Source organism: Daphnia pulex, chromosome 1, assembly GCF_021134715.1.
Source record: "Daphnia pulex isolate KAP4 chromosome 1, ASM2113471v1".
Classification (NCBI taxonomy): domain Eukaryota; kingdom Metazoa; phylum Arthropoda; class Branchiopoda; order Diplostraca; family Daphniidae; genus Daphnia; species Daphnia pulex.
This window is the reverse complement of record NC_060017.1, coordinates 1,591,864-1,611,008: the sequence shown is the minus strand read 5'-3', so window position 1 is coordinate 1,611,008 and position 19,145 is coordinate 1,591,864. Positions and strand designations below refer to the sequence as shown.

The following is a 19,145-nucleotide window of genomic DNA, read 5'->3' as shown; positions in this document are numbered from 1 at the left end:
GTCCATCCATCCATCCATCCGTCCCATCACCGGCTCTATCCCGCCATAAGTTTTCGCCCTTCCATATTATCATCTTGGCCGTGCCACGAGCAGCTCCGAGAGAGAGAGACTGCGCTTTGTTATCTCGCTGATGGGAAATCAGAAACGGACGAATATACGTATAAGAATGGGAATCGTTGGATGGGGAGGAACTTTTTCGATTTCAGTTGATGTAGAATAATACCGAAAGTGATGGACACTCACACACACGGGAAGGAGAAGCCGAAAAGAAACGGGATCCTCGCAGGCTATGCGTTGTTGTTGTTCACCATCGGCTGCAGCAGTTCCCAGATTGTAGACGACACGACTCTTTTAGAAGTAAGTTGAAGTACAAATCGATCCATCAGATGCCAAATGATGCCACCATATATAATATGCTTTCAGTCACCTTTCTTCGTCAATCTTTCATACGCTCTCTCTTTTTCTTGTCCCTTTTTTGTTGGGTTGCTGTTGTTCCTTTTTTTATTTTTATTTTACATTTATTTTGATTTTCCCAGTCGCCGGCGTATATACGTACGTGTCGATCCATCATTCGGGCTCTGAGGGGAGAGAGAAAGAAAGAGACTAGACACACACATCATATGGTAACCTATCCAAATTCAGCTCGATCAAATGTTATTATTCTCTTTGCCGGGGCTACAAATAGGCCGACCGAATGATACCAAGTCAGACAAAACGCTGGGAGTATATTCAAATGGATATAATACAGCCAGACGTATTATATATGTTACGTTTTGTGATGTGCCGACTCTGCCATTAGCTATATTACAACTCATACCATCTGGACTCTGGAGTATAGATGATAGAGGGTCAGATATAATTCATAACTCTGAGTGGATTTGTCTTCTCTCGGGCCAACTCGGTCACGTTCGTGTTAACCGCAATGACTAATACTTTCTAGTAATCTTTGTTTTTTGTTTTTTTAATTTAGTGTCGATTTTTTTTTTAATATTCCACTTTGGAGAGCGAGAGAGAGAGAGAGGCCACCAGTGGAATGCCACTTGTATATATTGGCGAAATTGCCAAAAAAACAAAAAGAAAGATTAACGTTTGTTTGTTTGTTTGTTTTATTGTTTTGGCCTGGAATGCCAATCCTGACATGTCCCCCGGTGCCCATTACGTCGATCAATATGGAACGGAGAATGTGAATAAGAGAAAGTCTTTTATTTTCGAGCAGCGCGGTGTGGTATTATCATGGCGAATATTTCGTCCTTGTGAGATGTTTTGTGTGCCATCTGCGAATGTCCTCCAGTTGAGTCTTTTATGTATTGTTTGGCCGTAGTCTGATGTATTATACATAGCCCATTCTCTCTGCGGCTTGTAACTTCTAACGTCTTATTAAAGAGCCAGAAATGGGGCGTTTGCACACACGTCTCTTCTTTCTGCCCGTGGCGTCTTTAGCTGCTGGTGGTAGCTTGTCTTTGGTTCGATTTATATGCCCACAATCCCTCCCGTTCTCTCTCTTATTTGACTCTTTATACGTAACCTGCTCTGTGTGGATATAGACGTGTTAGCGCCCCATCGATTGTGATGGCCCTTTTCTTTCTTTCTTCCCCTATTTCTTTTCTTTCACGAGACGGCCAGAGGGGAAGACGGGAAGACGGGAAGAGTCATGAAATAAACAAGTCGTTGCGTTACGTGGTGTAAAATATCTTTGCGCCCAGACGTCGTTTGTTTGTTCCAGTCGATGCCGAGCCATAAGCTCCTTCCTCCCCTCTAACCCGATAGACCACGGCCGGAAAAGACCGTGGAGGCAAAGAAAAACGAACAAGATGGAGAGAGCGGCCCCATGGATAAATGGCTATAGAGAATCGACTACGTTTCCTGGGTATAGAGTCAGGCCATCCAGCTCACGACCCAAAACAAGCTTTTTTTTTTTTTCTTTTTTGTTTTGTACGGTGGTGTTTGTATTTATAAAAACACGCACCTAACTCACGTAAAAAAGATCCCCCCTTCCTCGGCAAAGAAGAAAAAAAAGTATCAATATTTATACGTTCCCGTCAATTCACGTTGGCCGGGTCTTTTCTTTCCTTTTTTTTCACCCGCCCAAAGGGGGTTGGAAATATTTCCTTGTCGGTCCGGAGATTTTTACTTTTTTTTTTCTTTATTTTTCACGACCCGCCAACATTATTGAGAAGGACGGAGGAATCAAATAAAAAGATTTTCGACAGCTCGCGGGAGGGTTGGTTTTTCTTCTTCTTCTTTTCTGTACAACAGGAAGAAGAAAAAGAAGAAGAAGAAAAGATGCGTGTCCGCGCTCGCCTCTTTTGTGTGCGCATTGAACATTTCAATGGCCTTTTTCTTGGTTGCTGCTGCCTGTCTGTCTGCCAGGCGCTGCAAGTGTTGCTCGTTGAGACCGGAGTCCTTGTGTAATTTACGATCCAAAAGGCTGAAGAACTTCTCTTCTTCTTCTTTCTCCGTGTTTCCGAGTAACACAAGTTGATGTTGCGGGCCTCTCGTCAAACAGACACAAACGTGAGTCTTTACCAGAACTTGACTTATTCTTCTTCTTCTTCTCCCTCCGACACCGGAGACGCGTCAATTCCAATAGAGAAGAAGAAGAAGAAGACGAATCTGAGGGGTTTTCTTCAAAGTCGTAAAGTTCTTTTTTTCGTTTCCTTCTTTTTGAGTTAAAATTTTTTTGACAAAAACCCTGTCTTATTTTTCTATAGTTTCTCTCTTCTTCTTCTTCTTTTCTTCCGAATTTTTGTGCTCTGCTGGCCGAGGAGGAGGAGGAGGAACCGGACAGAAGAAAGATAATGGACCACCACGCCGTTTTTCTCCTACAACCATAGAACATTAGAACTGTACAGAGGAGAGCAGCAGGGGTTGGTTGACATGGCCGACTGAGCCTACGAATAATAGTTCCGTCCAGCAGCATCTCTCCCATTGAATGGAACCAGCCAGAAGAACAAAACAAGGGTGCTGATGCTCTTTTAAAAACATATCCCTTGTGTAACTTGTGGAATCTTTCGCCTTGTTATTGTTGAACCTTACCACACACACCACTTTGTGGGGGGCGGGAGTACCCAAGGGGGGGGGGGGGGGGGGTTCCAAGTCTGACCCGAGGATTAAAACAACTATTCATTCCTCAACTGTTGGATATAAAAAGAAATAAAGCTTGTTTTTCATTTTCTTTCGATTGTTTCTCTTCTTGGTCTCATCTAGGCACCTGGATTGAATTCTCTACTATTTATTCCTATATTCAACCTTCGCCTGAAAAAGCAAACAAGAGAAAGAATAAGGCGAAACAAAACAGACACGTAGTGCCGAGTCATCAAAACTCATGTCCATATTTCTACACAAGTTATTTTTTTTTGTCAAAATTTGAATTTTTCCTGTTTTGACTTTTCTTTTTTTTTCTTTTCTTTTCTTTTCTGGTGAAATTGTTCCCAAAAAACTCTGCTGGTCGCTACCATAAAAGAAATGTAAAGCGTGTAGAGATATAAATATCCGCACACACAGGCGGCTGTATAAGGCATTATACTGCCCATGGATTTTGTCACCCGACTCACACAGCTCATTTCAAGTGGACCAGCAGCAGTCGGGAATGAAGGAGGAGGACCCCCTCACTTTCCATTCCGGCATCTTCCCCTCACAAGAGAGAGAAATTCTCAAATGAAAACACTTGACCGGACTTTGACTTTCTTGTTCTCCGTTGGCTGCTGGGAAATTTGATACGATCAGCAAAAGTCTGTCATAAAAATGAAGGGTGGGAGTTATACTAGTGCACAAGTGCCGGACAACTGCTGGCGCATATACAGTAACACACGTCTACAGATATAGACCGTTGTACTGTTGTAGTATAGAAACTGGCTTGCATTATATAGCCCCATAGCCATCGCTCTCTCCGCTGTGTCCTGTCAACTTTGTTGGTGTTGCAGGCGCTACGGCATTTCATTTCATTTCATTCTTTCCCTCCGCCATATCTATTCATATCAAGCAGGACGGGCCAGCACAGCCGGCCACTTGTTGGTTTGCCGCTCGTTTTTTTCCCTTTTTATTAGAATCAACGTGCGCTGGATGCACATCTGGATGCAGTTGCTGCTGCCCTATAGCTCGGAACGAAATGGATGAGAGAATAGAATTTAGAATTAACCGCATCCATTCCAATTAGATGTTCTCTCTCCCCCTCCCCTTCTCACTGCTGCCGGCCCTGTAGTACTCTTGTATTCTGCTCTTTCGCTTCTTCAAGTGCCAGGCGGAATAACAAAAAGATAGTATATAGCTATATACCGGATGGGAAAAAAAACTCACACATGGAACTGATTTGTAATTTTCTTTCTTTCCCGCCAAAAGAAAACCAACAAGAAATAGACACATGGCTATTCTTTCTTATATTCTTGGCGCTCTCCTCCACTTTGAAAAGAGAAAATTGAAAAATGGTCAGGGGGGAAGACGAAATCACCAACTGGTTAATACATAAGCGCTTGATTGCCTGGCAGAGGCCCGAAATCAAAACGGGAAATGAGCACGGCGCGCGCATTATTCTGAGCCGAGATGATGTGATGGAATGGACTTAGACAAACACACACAGTCGGGACTTATTCAATTCCAAACACGCCGTTCGAAAGATTCGAAATGTTATTTGATTTTTCTAGACGCCGAAACCCAATCCACCAATGGCACTCAAAATCTTGTAGCTAGTCGGATTATATAAGAAAATGAATTTTCGGGGTTCTTTCCTCCCGTTATCTTTTAGAGAATATTTAGAAGGGGAGGTTAAGGTTTTTAAGGATTGTATAATGCACATATTATTATATCTAGACGTATATATACCTGGTTACAATCTTGCCGTGGCTGCGTGTTGTTGTTGATGTTGTTGGTTAAAAGCCGAAAGCAGTGGGACAAAACTGACGGATGCCCAAACATTTTTATCCCGGGATTTTTCTCTCTCCCCCCTCCCTCTCTCTCTTACCTCTATCTCTCTCCGTTCAACCGAAAAAAAACCGTTAAAGGAAGAATCAAAAGTTACTCAACTCTATAGTCCGGAGAGAGAAAGAGAGAATGTTGTGTAGAAGGTAACACGGTATTTTCCACTTTTTCATCGTCTTCTTTTCGTTTTTTCGTTTTTAACCCAACCAACCACCCTCCTCATATTATTATTACGTATATATACCTCCACTCTATAGCCACTAGACGTAATATTTCTAACGAAGGGGAAGAAATAGTTGCGTTGATGGCTATACGGCCACGAAGAAGAAGAAGAAGAAGAAGATGGGTTCACAATCGGAATGGATGGCTCAAGGCGATCTTTAAAAAAAAAAAAATACAAGAAATGTTTTTTAGATATTTATTTTTCCTTTCTCCCCGTCGATCGAAAAATGAAAAAGAGAAGAAATTAAAGCTGGTGCTGAAGAAGAGACACGAAAAGGGCGGCCCTCCTTATCTCTTCTCCACGGGTCTATAGCTGGACGGGAGGGGGAATAGGGCCGCCCAGTTTTTGAGGGGGGTTTAGGACTGCTGCTGCAATCTCTCTCTCTCTCTAGATTCCCTCCAAAAAACAACCAGAGAGCCGAGAGCTTTTTTCTATTTTTTCGAATCGCACCCGCCTTCTCCTCCTATTGGAGCTGTGGGTCTATAGACCCCCTCTAGCCGTTGAACGTTGAGACGAGAGAGGGAGCTGGGCGCGCGTGCATATGCCCAGCAGACCAACATAGGAGCATGTACACAGCACTATCCACTACACTACACTACACACTACACCAAAGGGCAAGGCAAAGAGAGAGGAACTTTAACGTCCTTCAGTTGTATCGTTCGCTTCGCCCGGGGTCGGACGTCACCCAATTCAACTCCTCGCGCGTAGAACTTTGATATCTCGTCTAGCGGACCTGTTTTTGAATTGTTCTTTTCAACTGAAATTTCGCCGCTTGCGCATTGACTGATTATTGACAGTTGTGGGTTTATTTCATCGCCGGATTACCTTGTGTATTATTAGCGACTCAATTTCTCTTTCGTCGGCTGTAACAAATTGAATCTATCTACATCTTATCCAGCTGCACAGTGCCACAACTATCATTTGTGATTTTTATTGACCACCACATCATCGTCGACGAGAGATTTCCAGGTCAGTTTTATTATTTTTTTTTTTTCCACGGATTTTTCGCTTGCACATTTTGTTTTATTCCGCTCGCGGATGTTTATGCACGGCGGACGGTTTGTTTGTTGTTTGTTCCGCCAACGAGGTTATTCGGTATAGGTGATGAATAGACGACGTCGAGATTCTTTGTTGATTCAATGTTAGAGAACTGATGGAGACGGGCGCCGTTTTTATGATTTTTGGCTAAAAGCCGCGCGGCGCGCGTCGATTCTTTTTTCTAAAATTCTAAATGATGCGCAACTATTTTTTTATTTTTCTTACCGCTTCGGATGTTTATAATGAGCGAAAAGAATGGCGAATATTTTAAAAATAGCCAGCACCACCTTTTTTTTTCTTTTTTTTGCCGCTCGTTGCTCAAGTTGATGTCGAGATTACCGCGACATTCGAAATATTCAGTTGAGCTGCCCAAAGAATTTTTTGTTTTTTAGTTTCTGTTTAGTGAAAAATGGTCAGAGAGAACCGTCGCTAATACCGAACGACGAGTGCGGGACACGCAGCAGCCGAGGATTGTTCAAGAGATCCTCTTTCTCTTCCTCCTTTGTGGGCGCGGTGTTAAAAAAAAACACATTTTTGAGACAAGAAACGAATAATGCAAAATAATGTATAGCGCCCGGGACAACCGTGTTGTCGTTGTTTTTTTATGACGTGTCGAATTAACTGGGAGAGAGAAAGATTTACGAAAAAAGAGGTGAAATAAAAATCTTTCATCGCACATTTTTCAAAATTTTCCTCCCGCATTTATACGTTGTGACTTTTTGAATTCATTTTATTATTGGGAGGCAAAGGGTTGATGATCCATGACGTTGGCAGCAGCAGCAGCGCAATATCAACGCACCCGGACCGTTAAATTCTCATCGCTGACGCTAATGAAAACGGATGAAATGTCGCGGGTCATTAGTCAAGCCAAAACATATTACACGGCCCTTCTATTTTATTTTTTATTTTTCAAAATAATAATCTGCCGGATACATTTCGCAGATTTCGAACGACGACGCGGGACATATAAACGTGTCCTCATCATTTTCACCGAAATGGTTTCGATTCTTTTATTTTTTCCGGCCGTCTAACGTGTCCGTCCCGGGCGTCTGACTAGCGACGATCGTAAATCGTCTTTCCCATCTGCGTAATGTTTTCCTGTGTGTGTGTTTGTGACAAGAATCAGCAAAATACGATCGTCCCGTCCGTCCGTCGTTTCCCGCGTCCGCAGCTTTCGCTTATTATCTCCCGTCGTTTTCTTCTTCTGTTTTCTTTCTATTTTTCTCCGGCTGATTCCGGCTCTTTTCAGTTCCTCCTTTGAATGACGTCAGAAATAGTTGTCGTTGCTCACAAGAGACACGTCCACTTTTTCATCTAAATCAGAGATGTGGTGGGGGCCGCCCCTCGCCTTTCAAGAGACGAAAACATTTGGAAATGGGAAGGATTTCAGCGCCGTGAATGCCATCACGCACACACGCGTGGACGCCACAATAATGCAACACGAGAAAAAGCCTTTGCCAGCACACGTTGGGCCCTTTTGGTCCACACATCAAAAGAAACGAATTCTCTTCGGGACACGGGGAAAAGGGGGAGACAGGGCCAGCCAGCAGGTGAGGTGAGGTGACTGTGAGCCACAGATGAGGAGGTGCAGCCAGAAAAAAAAAACCGTTTTGTTGTTGTCGGAAAAATGGACATAACACGACACCTCCAACCGCGCCTCATTTCCTCCTTTTTAAGCTTTCGTCATCTTTTTCTTCATCTTCTTCTTCTTCTTCTTATAGAGTCTGTTTTGTGTATATGTATAGACCGGCTGTCTCACTTGAGCCATAACTCGCTAATATTATTACACACACACGCATTTTTCTTCTTCTTCTTCTCAACTCTTCAAAAAGGGAAAACGGGAAAACATAATCAAAGAAACGCTTTTTTTGAAGTGTAAACACAATTTTCGTGTTGATTCAAACTTTCTCGCGTGCAGTGTCTTCTCCTTCTTCTTCTTCTTCTTCCTTCTTCCGAATATAAAAGTGTTTAGATCTCGTCCCCCGGGTGGCAGAGAAGAGAAAAGAAAAGAAAAAACAAACCCCACCGTCCGCGATTTCGTGACCGTGCCGGTCATCAGAGTTCGTTATATTGACGTTAAAAAAAAAGAAAGAAAGACACGAAATAACTAAGAGGATTGGAAATTTCCCCATCGACGTCATCGTCAGCGAAAATGAATAAATTGCGAAATTGTTTTTTTCTTCTTCTTCTTCTCGAAATTGTTTTGTCGGGAACCTTGACTCTTTTTCACGCGGATTAGTCGCTTTGACACTCCTTTAGCGCTGGCGTCCCTGTTGTTGTTGTTGTTGTTTGCCGAGTTGCTATTTAAATGGAATGGCGAGAGAAAAGAAAAGAAAATAAGAAAAGAAAAGGAAAGAAAAGAAAAGAATAGAACGAACACGTCGTTAAAGTCGCACCGTCGGAGATCGCTCGGCGGGAGTCGAATCTTCCTCCTCCAGTCGCTTTTCTTTTCCCGAGTTCTTCCAGTCCCTTTAAAAAAAAGAAAAGCATCGGCCAACCCGGATCGTTCTCTCTAACTCTCAATGAAGTCCAAACGTCGACGACTTACAAAAAAAAAAAAAAAAACTTTCGTGCGTCCCGAAAGACACACACACACACAAAAAACCAACCCTTAAAAAAAAGTTTTCTTCTGAATATTATCACGGAGAACGAGAGATATTAGAAGAAAGGCCAGTTGTTGTTGTTGGTGGATATATAGGCCGTGTGGGACGATGGTTCAAGAAAACGAAGCGCAACAACACGCGGGGATGAGAATTGTTACGCCAACAATTTTGAATAATGGTGATGTGGCGACCGGCGATGACGATAATGATGATGACGGTCTCTCTCTCTGCTGTATTTACCCCCAGTCTTCTTCTTCTTCTTCTATAAAGCATTACCTTTTGGGTTCGCTAGTAAAAGTGCCCTCCTGGATGGCTTTTCTCTTTTCTTCTGTAGTCGTCAGCCTCTACTCTCCCTGCCTCCCCCTGCTATTCCAACCCTCTTTCTCGTTAAGGGCCTCTGCGTTAATACAAACGTATATTATACCTGCGTAGAGTCCTCGCTCCTTTACATGTTTGTGGGGTATTAAAGTAGAAACATAATAGATGGTGATCTATTTATTATTACTGGTTTATTTATCTTTTTTTGTTCTTTCGGAGAGAGAGAGAGAGAGGGGGTAGATATAATATGGTGGGTAGAAAGACGATGGATGGATCGTAAAGGGAAAAGATGATGGAAGTAGCTCGTCAGGAGGGAGAACTCACCTGACGCCATTTCCCTATTGAAGGCCGCGCCGTTATTCTCCAGAGTAAAAGTCATCGCCAATCACCGGGACGCGAAGGTTCAAATTTGTTTGAGTGGAAAAACAAAAGATTTCGGTCCCCCCTCTAAAAAGAATCTGAGAGTGGCGAGCGCGAAGGAAATTGAAACCAGGACCCAAAAGTCGTCGTCGTCGTTCGTTCGACGGCCCATTTCCCTCCTCCAGTCCTCACCTCTCTTGTTCTTTTACCTTGGCCCCCATTTACCATCGAGGCGAGTTCTTTGGGTCGTCCAGCAGTCGACCGTCCATACATGGAACATGAGCCCAAGAAAGCTCAAAAAAGAAGCAGAGAGGACGACAAACCCGAAAGTCGAAAAGCAAATTCTATAAAAGAAAAAGAAAAAGAAAACAAAAGAAGGAGAGAAAAAAAATAAAATAAAAATCTCACCCAATATGTATTCCGGAGCACGTGACATTCGTCACTCCCGCGGAGAGAGACCGACACGAAAGTTTTTCGAGAAACAAAAAAAAAAAGAAAGAAAAAGAGCCTTTGCCTTGCGACACAAACTTCTCGTATTTATCTTTTTTATTTTAAAAAAGAAAAAACTAAAGATATTCCTTATATAGCTTAGACTTCTTTTTTTTGGTTAAGGTTTACTTTATCTTGAGTTCTCCGCTCTTTCTTATTTCTGCTGTATATTTGTGTTGTGTGTGTGCTGTGTATAGGAGAGAGTCTGTGGTTTTGTTTTCCCCCCGTTGCCATGTTGTCGCGGCCATTGTATGGGGCTGCTGACGACGCCAGCGTGTGCTCGCCGCTGTGCTTCACGGGGGAAAAACAAAATACTACAAGAGTCGCATAGCCACACATCACAATCCCGATTTAGTGCGACGACCTACTGTATATATGTACACATGTACTACGTAACTACCTCCAGCAGCTTTGCCCAGCACCACCACCACCAAACGCGGGCACGCGTTATACAATACACATATACAAAGCCGAGCGGGCTGTGTGTAGGCACATATAACAGTATACGCAACAACGAGGGGGGAAAGGCAAGAGCGTGTTCGGGAGTGTCGCTGATTGGAAAGACGTAACTAAATCAGGAATAGACGGCCATTTTTAAAGGGACCTCCTCTGCGAAAACCTCCTTCGCCCACGTGACCCAAGCATACTGTAGCTACCATTGTATTTATATATCGACATAAATACACCCTTGCAGCTAAATGTGACGTAAGTGGAGAAATCAAGCCAAGACAAAAAGAGCCCTAAAACTGCGTGCTGCAACTGCTGCAACTGTTGCTGGTCAAGTGTTTTGAAGGGGCCAGAGCAGAGATCACCAAGGGCCACCAACGAAAAAACCTAAAAAAAACGGACCCGGGGTTCATGAGCTCTGGTGTTAGCTGTCATGTTTTCGGTTTGTCTGACAGGGTACACGCGCGCATCTAAAAACTAATCACATCATCAGCATCATCATCATCGCCGAGAATATAAACGTGAAATCATTGACTGTGTGCATCAGCCGCTTATTCGGACGTCCAGTTTTGACATGTTGCACAGGAGGAGCCTCCTCCTTTTGATCATCTGCTGCAGATTAGGGATCTGATTTCATTTGATTAACTGGGCCGGGCGCTATACGCACACTCACTGCCAAAATTGCGCCGTTTATTTATTTATCTTTAATGAAATAAAAAACAAAAGAATTAAAAAAAAAAGTAGAAGGAGCAATGCAGGCACACACATCTCAATTTCCAAGTTTGGCGCTTGTGGCTACCCGGTTGAGCGTGACTAGCGTCCGCTCGACTGGACTCGCTCCAGCACTATACTACACCGCCGCTCGAGTGTGACTATGTCCATTTTTTTGTTTGTTCCACGTTGTTGTTGATTGTCTTGGAAATGATTTTCCAGCATTTTTTCGCTGCCTGCTGCTGCCTGCTGCTGCTAGGGTTTCTTGTCGACATGCGAAGGTAATTATACGATTCGGTGCGCTGCCATAATCACGGTGTCCGTCGTCTCTGTATTTTTTTTTTTTTTTTTTTGGGTAGCCCCGCACTGTTATTGTCTTATCATCGGCCAAAAAGGGCGCGATAGCTTTTTTGATAAGGAGCGGAGAGGGAGAGAGAGAAGGAAAATGGAAACCCGTGAGATAAACACGTTTTGTTTGCCAACCGACGAGGAGCCTGCGCCCGCCACGCAAGGCAAACGGTGGCTCGGCTCCGTGGCAACGAACGAACGTACTACCCCAACGTGAAATTGTTTCGTATCGCCTTTTCGACTCGTTTCAATGTTGATGTTTTTTCTTTGGGTGTCTTAAAGTCGTTTAGGACTTTGACCCACATATACGGTTAAATAAGGGATTTGATTTTCATTTTGAATTTTTCATGCTGTCAAATGATTGCGTCATTGCGGGAGTAATGCAAAAAAAAATAAAAATAAAACAGCTGATGATTCTCTCAACTTGGCGTGTTTTTATCTCACGTCACGTATACTACATCCGACGAATCCCTTAGTCACAAGAAACTGGAGAATACTATCAAATGTCGTGACGTTTTCTCCAAACTCGTTTGACTTGTCGTCGAGCCTCGCAGCAGCAAAACAGCTGGAAGAAAAATGAAAAATCGGTGAAACAGCAGTTTAGCCTACAGTTTAGCAACTGCCAATCACAGACGTCAAATGTGAAATTTGGGTGATGCGTAAATTAAATTTCCGTGTATTTTCCTTTTCAAATTTATTCAATAAATTAAACACCAAAATTTCACATTCAAATCTTCATTTGTTTCTAAGCCTGCTGCTGATTTGTGATTGGCAGTTGCCACTTCCAATCCTGCCACTTTACTCATCCCCTCAGTTTCCACCCACCCACGTTGTCAAAGACACTGAATTGAATTTTTAATTATTTGTCGTTGAATCACAAATCACAAATCAAAATCTTGAAATTATAGAAAATAGATTAAGGCATTTTATTTTTAAAATATTTTTTGCATTCATCTTCGAAAAGCTATTTTTATTATTAGAATTTTTTAAAAATACGCAACACAGGTTAGGTTGATTCAGGTAGGGCACTCATTGTCAGTTCTATCCGTGAGGTTGTGTTTTTGTGTTGTTCGTTTTGGCGCTTTTTAATTCTCACCCGATAATGGATAATGGATATTTCTAACCGATTTTCAGTAAGTTCTCCACTTTCAGCAGTCTCCATTTAGTAGGTTTTATTGTAGATAAGAATGATCTTGTTCTCTCAAGCTAATTTTACGGCATTTATTAGTATTTCGGCTCTTTCCTCTACGAACTATTGGTGAAGTACAAGTCAAAGTAAATTGCGTATCTGAACTAAGCTTTAACTGAAAAATGTATTTCAAAAGACCCAAGAAAGTCTTATTTTATTAGAAACCCACGTGATTAGAATATTTCTTTTTCTCTTTCTTTCTTTCTCCAACCGATTTCGTCATCGTGATCGTGAAGAAGGGAAAAGAAAAAAGGAGGGGAGGGGGTTATGGAAGACTGTAAGAGAGGTCATTTTTCACGCAACCGGCAATTTTTGTTTTCTTGTTTTGTCTTTTTCCGAGCGAACCCGAGAGCCCGTTGATATCGATACTCAAACGTTGCTGAACTCTCCAACTCAAAAACTTGAGAACTTTTTTTTCGGGCCAGTTGGAGACCCAAAATGGGGAAGGGCCGCGTGCAAGGATCCAGGGAGGGAGGAGGAAAAGAGGAAAGGAATCGTCTCCGTTTGCATGGCCGCGTCCAAGGATCGCGCCATTCTTGAAATTGGAATAAATCTCACATGGTTCGTTTGTCGAATCCAATTTCCATCCGAATTGGATGCAGAAAATAAATCCGATCATTTTATTTTTGGTTTTTGTTTTTTTGGTTTCTTTTTTTTTTCAATGATTAAAAGAAAATGGCGCTTGTACGTCAAGGAATTTCAACGTCACAAGAAGAGACAGAGATGTAACGCGCGTGTCTTTTTTCTTCTTCTTCTTTTTCTTTCTCTTTTGGTCTATGCTTGTTAAGAGACTTGGCTGGCAGTTCGTTAAACCTGTCACGACATCAGCAGATCGCCCCTAGAGCCTGGCCAGCAATAGCGTTCCCATTGCCAGCCAGCGTTACTTAATGAATAGCCTTTCATCTTATTATAAAAACGGAACGAGGGTCTCGGACCGTTCGCCCTTCGCTCTTGGCTCATTCGGTCGGAGGGGCTCGTCTCGGCACAGGGACCCACAACGCTCGTCCAAATCAAAGTTTCCCATCTGTGAAAGCCGAGGACGACTTCTTCTTTTTTATACAAGAGGAGCCAGCTGAAGGGGAATGAATTAAAACAAAAGGAATCAGAAAATAATCAGAAAAAGAAGCTTCGACTTATTATTATTCGGCCACCGTTTTCTATTCTTTGGCCAGGACTGGGCCAGGAGGACGAGGGCAGCGATATCACACCTCACCATCTCGAAAAGAAGCCCCCCAAAAGTGGTGGGATTCTTTCTTTTTTCCCCCCGCTTGCCCAATGTTTTTATTTTTTGTTTTTCTTTTATTTTTCTGTTTTCGCCCAATCAAGATTTTGAAAATGGCGCCATTTGCGCCCCCGTGTTTTCTTTTTTTTCGTTTTCTGTCCGCGTCGAACCACGACAATTCGAGCCGGCGACCCAGAAGTTGGTTCTTCCTGGGAACGGTTTAAATGTCTAATACGTTTACGACCAGGGCGGATATGAACATGATATCTGACGATGGATTTCTTTCAATTGGAGCATCGTCTTTCCCATCCGACTCCGGATAACCCTCCCCAGCAACGCACAGCTGCGAGATTGATCAAGACACTTGAGAGAATAGCCCGGCTCATTATGTCCAGTTGAAGGAAATCAAACGGGGCTGCTCACTTGCACAGGTTTATATACGGTCTAGATCAGTCGGTGCTATTCACCTCTGCCATCGCACGCGGACGCGTGATGGCGAGATGTCACGTCCTCCATTTTCCATTTCCTGGGCGCCAATAAAAGCTGAGCGGCCATTTAAATCTACAGCGACGTTGGCTTCACTTCACCAGCGATTGGCGGCCCAAGTCCCCGCCACCGGGAGTCAGTCGTTTTTCCCTGGAAATCTTTTCAATCTCCGTGGCGTAATGAAAGTGAAACGGAGAAAACAACAACCAAATCGAAACTGACACGAGCACGCACCTCTCCCTCACAAGAGATAGATCAAACAAATAAATAAATCAAAGTCTGCATAACTCTTTTGTGTCTGTGTGTGCACTATCAAAGAGGCCCTCGTTATAGTTTTCAGAAAACAAAATAAGATAGAAAAAAAAGGGCGATGTCGAATCGAATCAATCAAATGTGCTTTTTCTTATTCTTTTTTGGGCCGGCATGGCGCAAGTCTGCTGCGTCCGCCGCAAGGCGCTGGAAGTTGTTCAATTAGATTCTCGGACGACGCGCTCTATACAGTCGGCCGGCCGGTCATTCACTCACGAGCCAGAGATAGTATTTAGACGTCCAGACAGTTTAAAATCGTATCGTATTATTTAGTCCCATATAACCGTAGCAGAGCAACTCTGTATGAAATACCAGCAGCAACTGGTTTAGATGTATATATATATTTCTTTTTTTCTTTTCTCCGTTTTGTTGTTGGTTGTTGTTCCATTTAATTGGCATCATCTGCCGCCAGCGTAAACCGCTTTCCTCGCTCATGTCCCCCTCTATAATCGAGCTCGATATAAAACCGTACAACCGTGTTCCAATGTCGAGTTAGTTTAGTTACAGCCGTCCATCTGCCCTTTTTTTACTCTTTTGAAAATCCAATTCCAGTTTTTTTTTTCTCTTTGGCTTTTATAAATTTTGAAAATTAATTCACAGATTGAATTGCATTTGATTATTGACAGGACCGGCTCGACCAAAAGGGCTCCCGCTACGGAATTTCCCATGGCCCGCTGAGGAGTGTCCAGCTCATCTCTCGTTGAAATCAACCCCTAGAAAAACCTGTGACGCAATTCCTTGAATTTCTCTGAAAAAAAAGTCATGGAGAATCTGATCGTTGTTCAACTGCTACTCGCAGTTTTGACGGCTGTCCTCGGCATCTCTTCTGGTTTTCAACAGCACCACCAAGAGGTCGAGAGTCATCACGGACACCACGGCAAAGAACACGATTTCCGCCAACCCAGCCAGCGCGGTAAGTTCGAATTTGATCCAAAATGTATATTTTAAATCGAAACAAAAAAAAAAAGATGGATGTCGGTTGACACCCATAACGCAATTTCGCGCTGGGTGATGGATCTATTAACGGCGTAATGTGAATGCTCCCGGATGACGGATAGAAGCGTGTCCGATACAGCCCCAGCCAACAACTCTATTGGATAGCCATCCCGCCTCCGCATCTGCATACGTTGATTCACCTGTTAAGAGAGACTGTCTGTGTGTATGCACTGCTGTGAGGTGTTGTGATAGACCGTGAAGAGAAACGATGAGGTGTCAGTTTTGTGCTGACATTGGTCGAACGGGACCCTCCCTCCCTGACTCTATTCCGTACATATTGCTGGACGGACTCTCTTTTTTTTTCTTCTTTCTTTCTGGGATTGGGCGTGTGAGATGATCTCGCACACCTGCGCTGGATGAGTTTGTGTACATGTTAAGAACTCGAGCTGTCCGACTCTGAACTCCTTTTGATCCATCATCCGACGAGTCAGGAGGGGGGGGGGGATTCAGACGAAGTTGAGACACAAATGAAGAATAAAAAAGAAAAAGCCCCCAGACGTTTCCCAGAAATCAGATGGGAGGGAAAAGAGGATGAAGGTAAAAAAAAAAAATAAACTGGTCTCTGCTCAGCTCGACTCTATTTCGACGTGAATGTGTAATACCACTACATTTATGTATAATCAACCTGAGGGACGACGGAGAGAGGAGCAACACCCCTCTGACGGTGAGGGGAGATACAACGCTGAAGTCTTGAGCAGGTTGTGTGTCGAACGAGGGGTCCCCCCTCACATCTTCCCATCGTATTTCTCTCTTTGGGTCTCTCGCGTGTGTTTGTGTGTGCCCAGCAGAGTAGATTATCATCACAGATTGGATATGCCAAAAAGGAGACTTTTATGGGTTATTATAAATCTTTGTATAGCAGTGTAGATGTACGTATACACACAGAGTGGTATTTAGAAGAATGGGAAATATCTCTCTCGAACAAGAAGAAGAAAGAAATCTCTTATATATACTACCCAGCACGGTGTAAATATATATATACGTATATATATAGAAGCCCAAATGGCCGAAATAACTATCCAGCTGATGCTGCTGCTGCTGCCTTCGGCATCTTCCTCCTGTGAACCCCTTTATTGGATTGGAGACACTCACATCTCCCGGTCGTTAAATCTCTTTCTTCTTCTTTTTTTCCAAGTCTTTCATTCATGTCTCTAGACGCGTAACTACTCAAACTAGCTACACGCCGAATGATGGTGCGCGCACGGTGTAGTAAGTAGTAGCTCATCCACGGAATTGTAGGGTCCAAGAAACGGTTGAAAGGCTCCAAGGGAGGAATAAATAAAGTCGAGGATGAGCTGTGGAAATGAGCGGAGCAGCACTGTGGATACCTTCAGATATATGACGGCAGTTAATACTATAATGATGGAATGCGCGGACGTGAAGGGAGACGAGCACCGCAACCCGGGGACGACAGGTAGAAATGCGCCGGGCGCACGCTCTGCGGTCCGCGTTTCGATAGAAAGAGAAACCCGCAATATTCTTATTCTCTCATCCCTATATGATGCTATTTAAACACACATAGGAGCGGCAAGCGCAAGCCTGAAGAAGAAGAAGCCAGCCAGCCAGCCAAGTAGAGGGGGTAAATGAGAGAGTCCATCGAACAACATAGAGTTCAAATAGCTTTCGTCCCAAAATAGGAGCGCAATATTTGGTTGTTGTTTTTCCCCCTTTTCTCTGATATAATTGGCTCGGTCCGATGCCTTTTTTGGGAACTATTGCTCTCTCTCTCTCTCTCTTGACTTCACCTTGGTTCTCTTAGTCCACATCCTACGGACGGCAATTGCACCGAAAAAGCCCTTTCGTCTCCACACACTTGCCTTGATGTAATACACCAAAAGACAGTCGAGCGAAGGAAAGAAAAAAAAAGAGACTATTCAGCGCATTTGCATAACTCGTATGGGGCGCGGGGAGAGAGAAAAACGAAAACGAAAGGACTCTTAACGAAATAAAAGGAGAAATATTACGTGCAGAGAACAGTTTCTTGATGATTTGGGTTTGCTCCGGGGTAAGTAGACTAGGCTACACACAATGCGCATATTTCTTTCTTTTTTTTTTCGCTTTCTTCCAGCTCTTTTTCGTTTCTGTTTCCAATGTCTTTTGATTTTTTTTTCTTTCTCTAAGAAATTCCGATTCTTTATGCAATTGTTTATTACATCGCCCGTTGGCTATTATAATATGCTAGACGGAGAAGAGAAACCTGCACGCTGCCACTCCACACCTGTGGTGCTATTTGAAATGTAAACGGAATCTCCTTTTAAATGTACGGGGGGGAAATGATAAAAGTCCAGCGGGGACCCAACGCGGCAGAGTTACCGTAATTGAGCGGCCGCTCTCTGAAGCCACAGCCTCGCACTGTCGACCAGGTGAAATATTAGACAAGACACGGACCAGTGAAAGAGCAAAGGCATCTCTCCTTATACGTCGTCACTGGTAGACGACAACAACAACCTAGACGGGAAATAGAGAGTGGCCAGAGGGACTACAAGGAATTTATCTAGGATTCTTTTTTCCCCCTGTTATGTTGCGCAACGTAAACGTAATAATCGGTTTCGAGTCTATATTTTTATTTAACCCGAAATTTGTTTATAATCATAGACCGCCGTATTTTTCCCCGATATGGATTTTTATAAGTTCTGAAATGAATTTTTTTGTGGTCTTCCTTTTCAGAAAAGACGGAAAAAATATATGAGATTTTTAAAAATCCATATCCCCAACGATTTGTTTGATTTTCTCCTTTTAGCTGACCGACTCGGAACGACTGACAGGGGCCGGTAGTAGTAGCGATCAAAACTCCTTTTTGAAATCATCCAAGGATTGACCATAAAAGCGTAAACTCGAAAAGAAAAAAAATATATATACCCTGGGCCAGTTTACCTGAGGTGCAACTCTGGTGCTATTCTCTATTCCTTTTGATATAAAAAAAAGGAGCATCTGTATGAGTTCCACGTAGTCCTACGGAGCTAAACTCTAAGATACATAACCCACGCACGACCAGAATGGATCATCATCTTCTTCCCCTCGTCTGCATCGTCCCCCTTGACGTCTGGAGAATGTCTAATGATTTTTTCTTTCTTTTTTTCTTCTTCTTCTTCCTTTAGCCCCTTAAAGAACGACCCGGTTCTAAGAAATATTTTTTTTTTTCGAAAAACAAAAAATGGAAAATATTGTTATGCATGAAGTCGACTAGAAACGGAGAGAGCCATTTTCTTATTCAAATTTGATTCTCTCCTCTAGCCCTTCCATCTTCCCACTCCAAACCCCCGTCAACTTCTCTCACATTTGACTTTAAAAAGTTTAAAGAATATGGGAAAAGTTGTAACACTGTACGTACCTCCCTTTCACAACTCAATGACTCTGATTGGGTCAATCAAGTCAATAAAAAAAGGTACCCAATCCCATCGGCATTTGTTACCTGCTCCGATTGCGACTTAACAAACGGTACCGTACAAAAGTGGCGAGATAGAATAGTAAATTGCAAAAAGATATTACGAA

General features: G+C 43.1%; 1 protein-coding gene across 1 annotated transcript in view; it reads left to right on the top strand.

Moving 5' to 3' along the window:
- The first annotated feature begins 5,482 nt into the window (after positions 1-5,482).
- LOC124197999 (semaphorin-5A-like) overlaps positions 5,483-19,145 on the top strand; it is a 28,413-nt gene continuing 14,750 nt past the window's right edge. The window contains exons 1-2 of the mRNA XM_046593603.1: positions 5,483-6,106; positions 15,284-15,570. Of these exons, the coding sequence (XP_046449559.1) occupies positions 15,420-15,570 (151 nt within the window). The 5' untranslated portion in view covers positions 5,483-6,106; positions 15,284-15,419. The remainder of the gene's footprint in view (positions 6,107-15,283; positions 15,571-19,145) is intronic.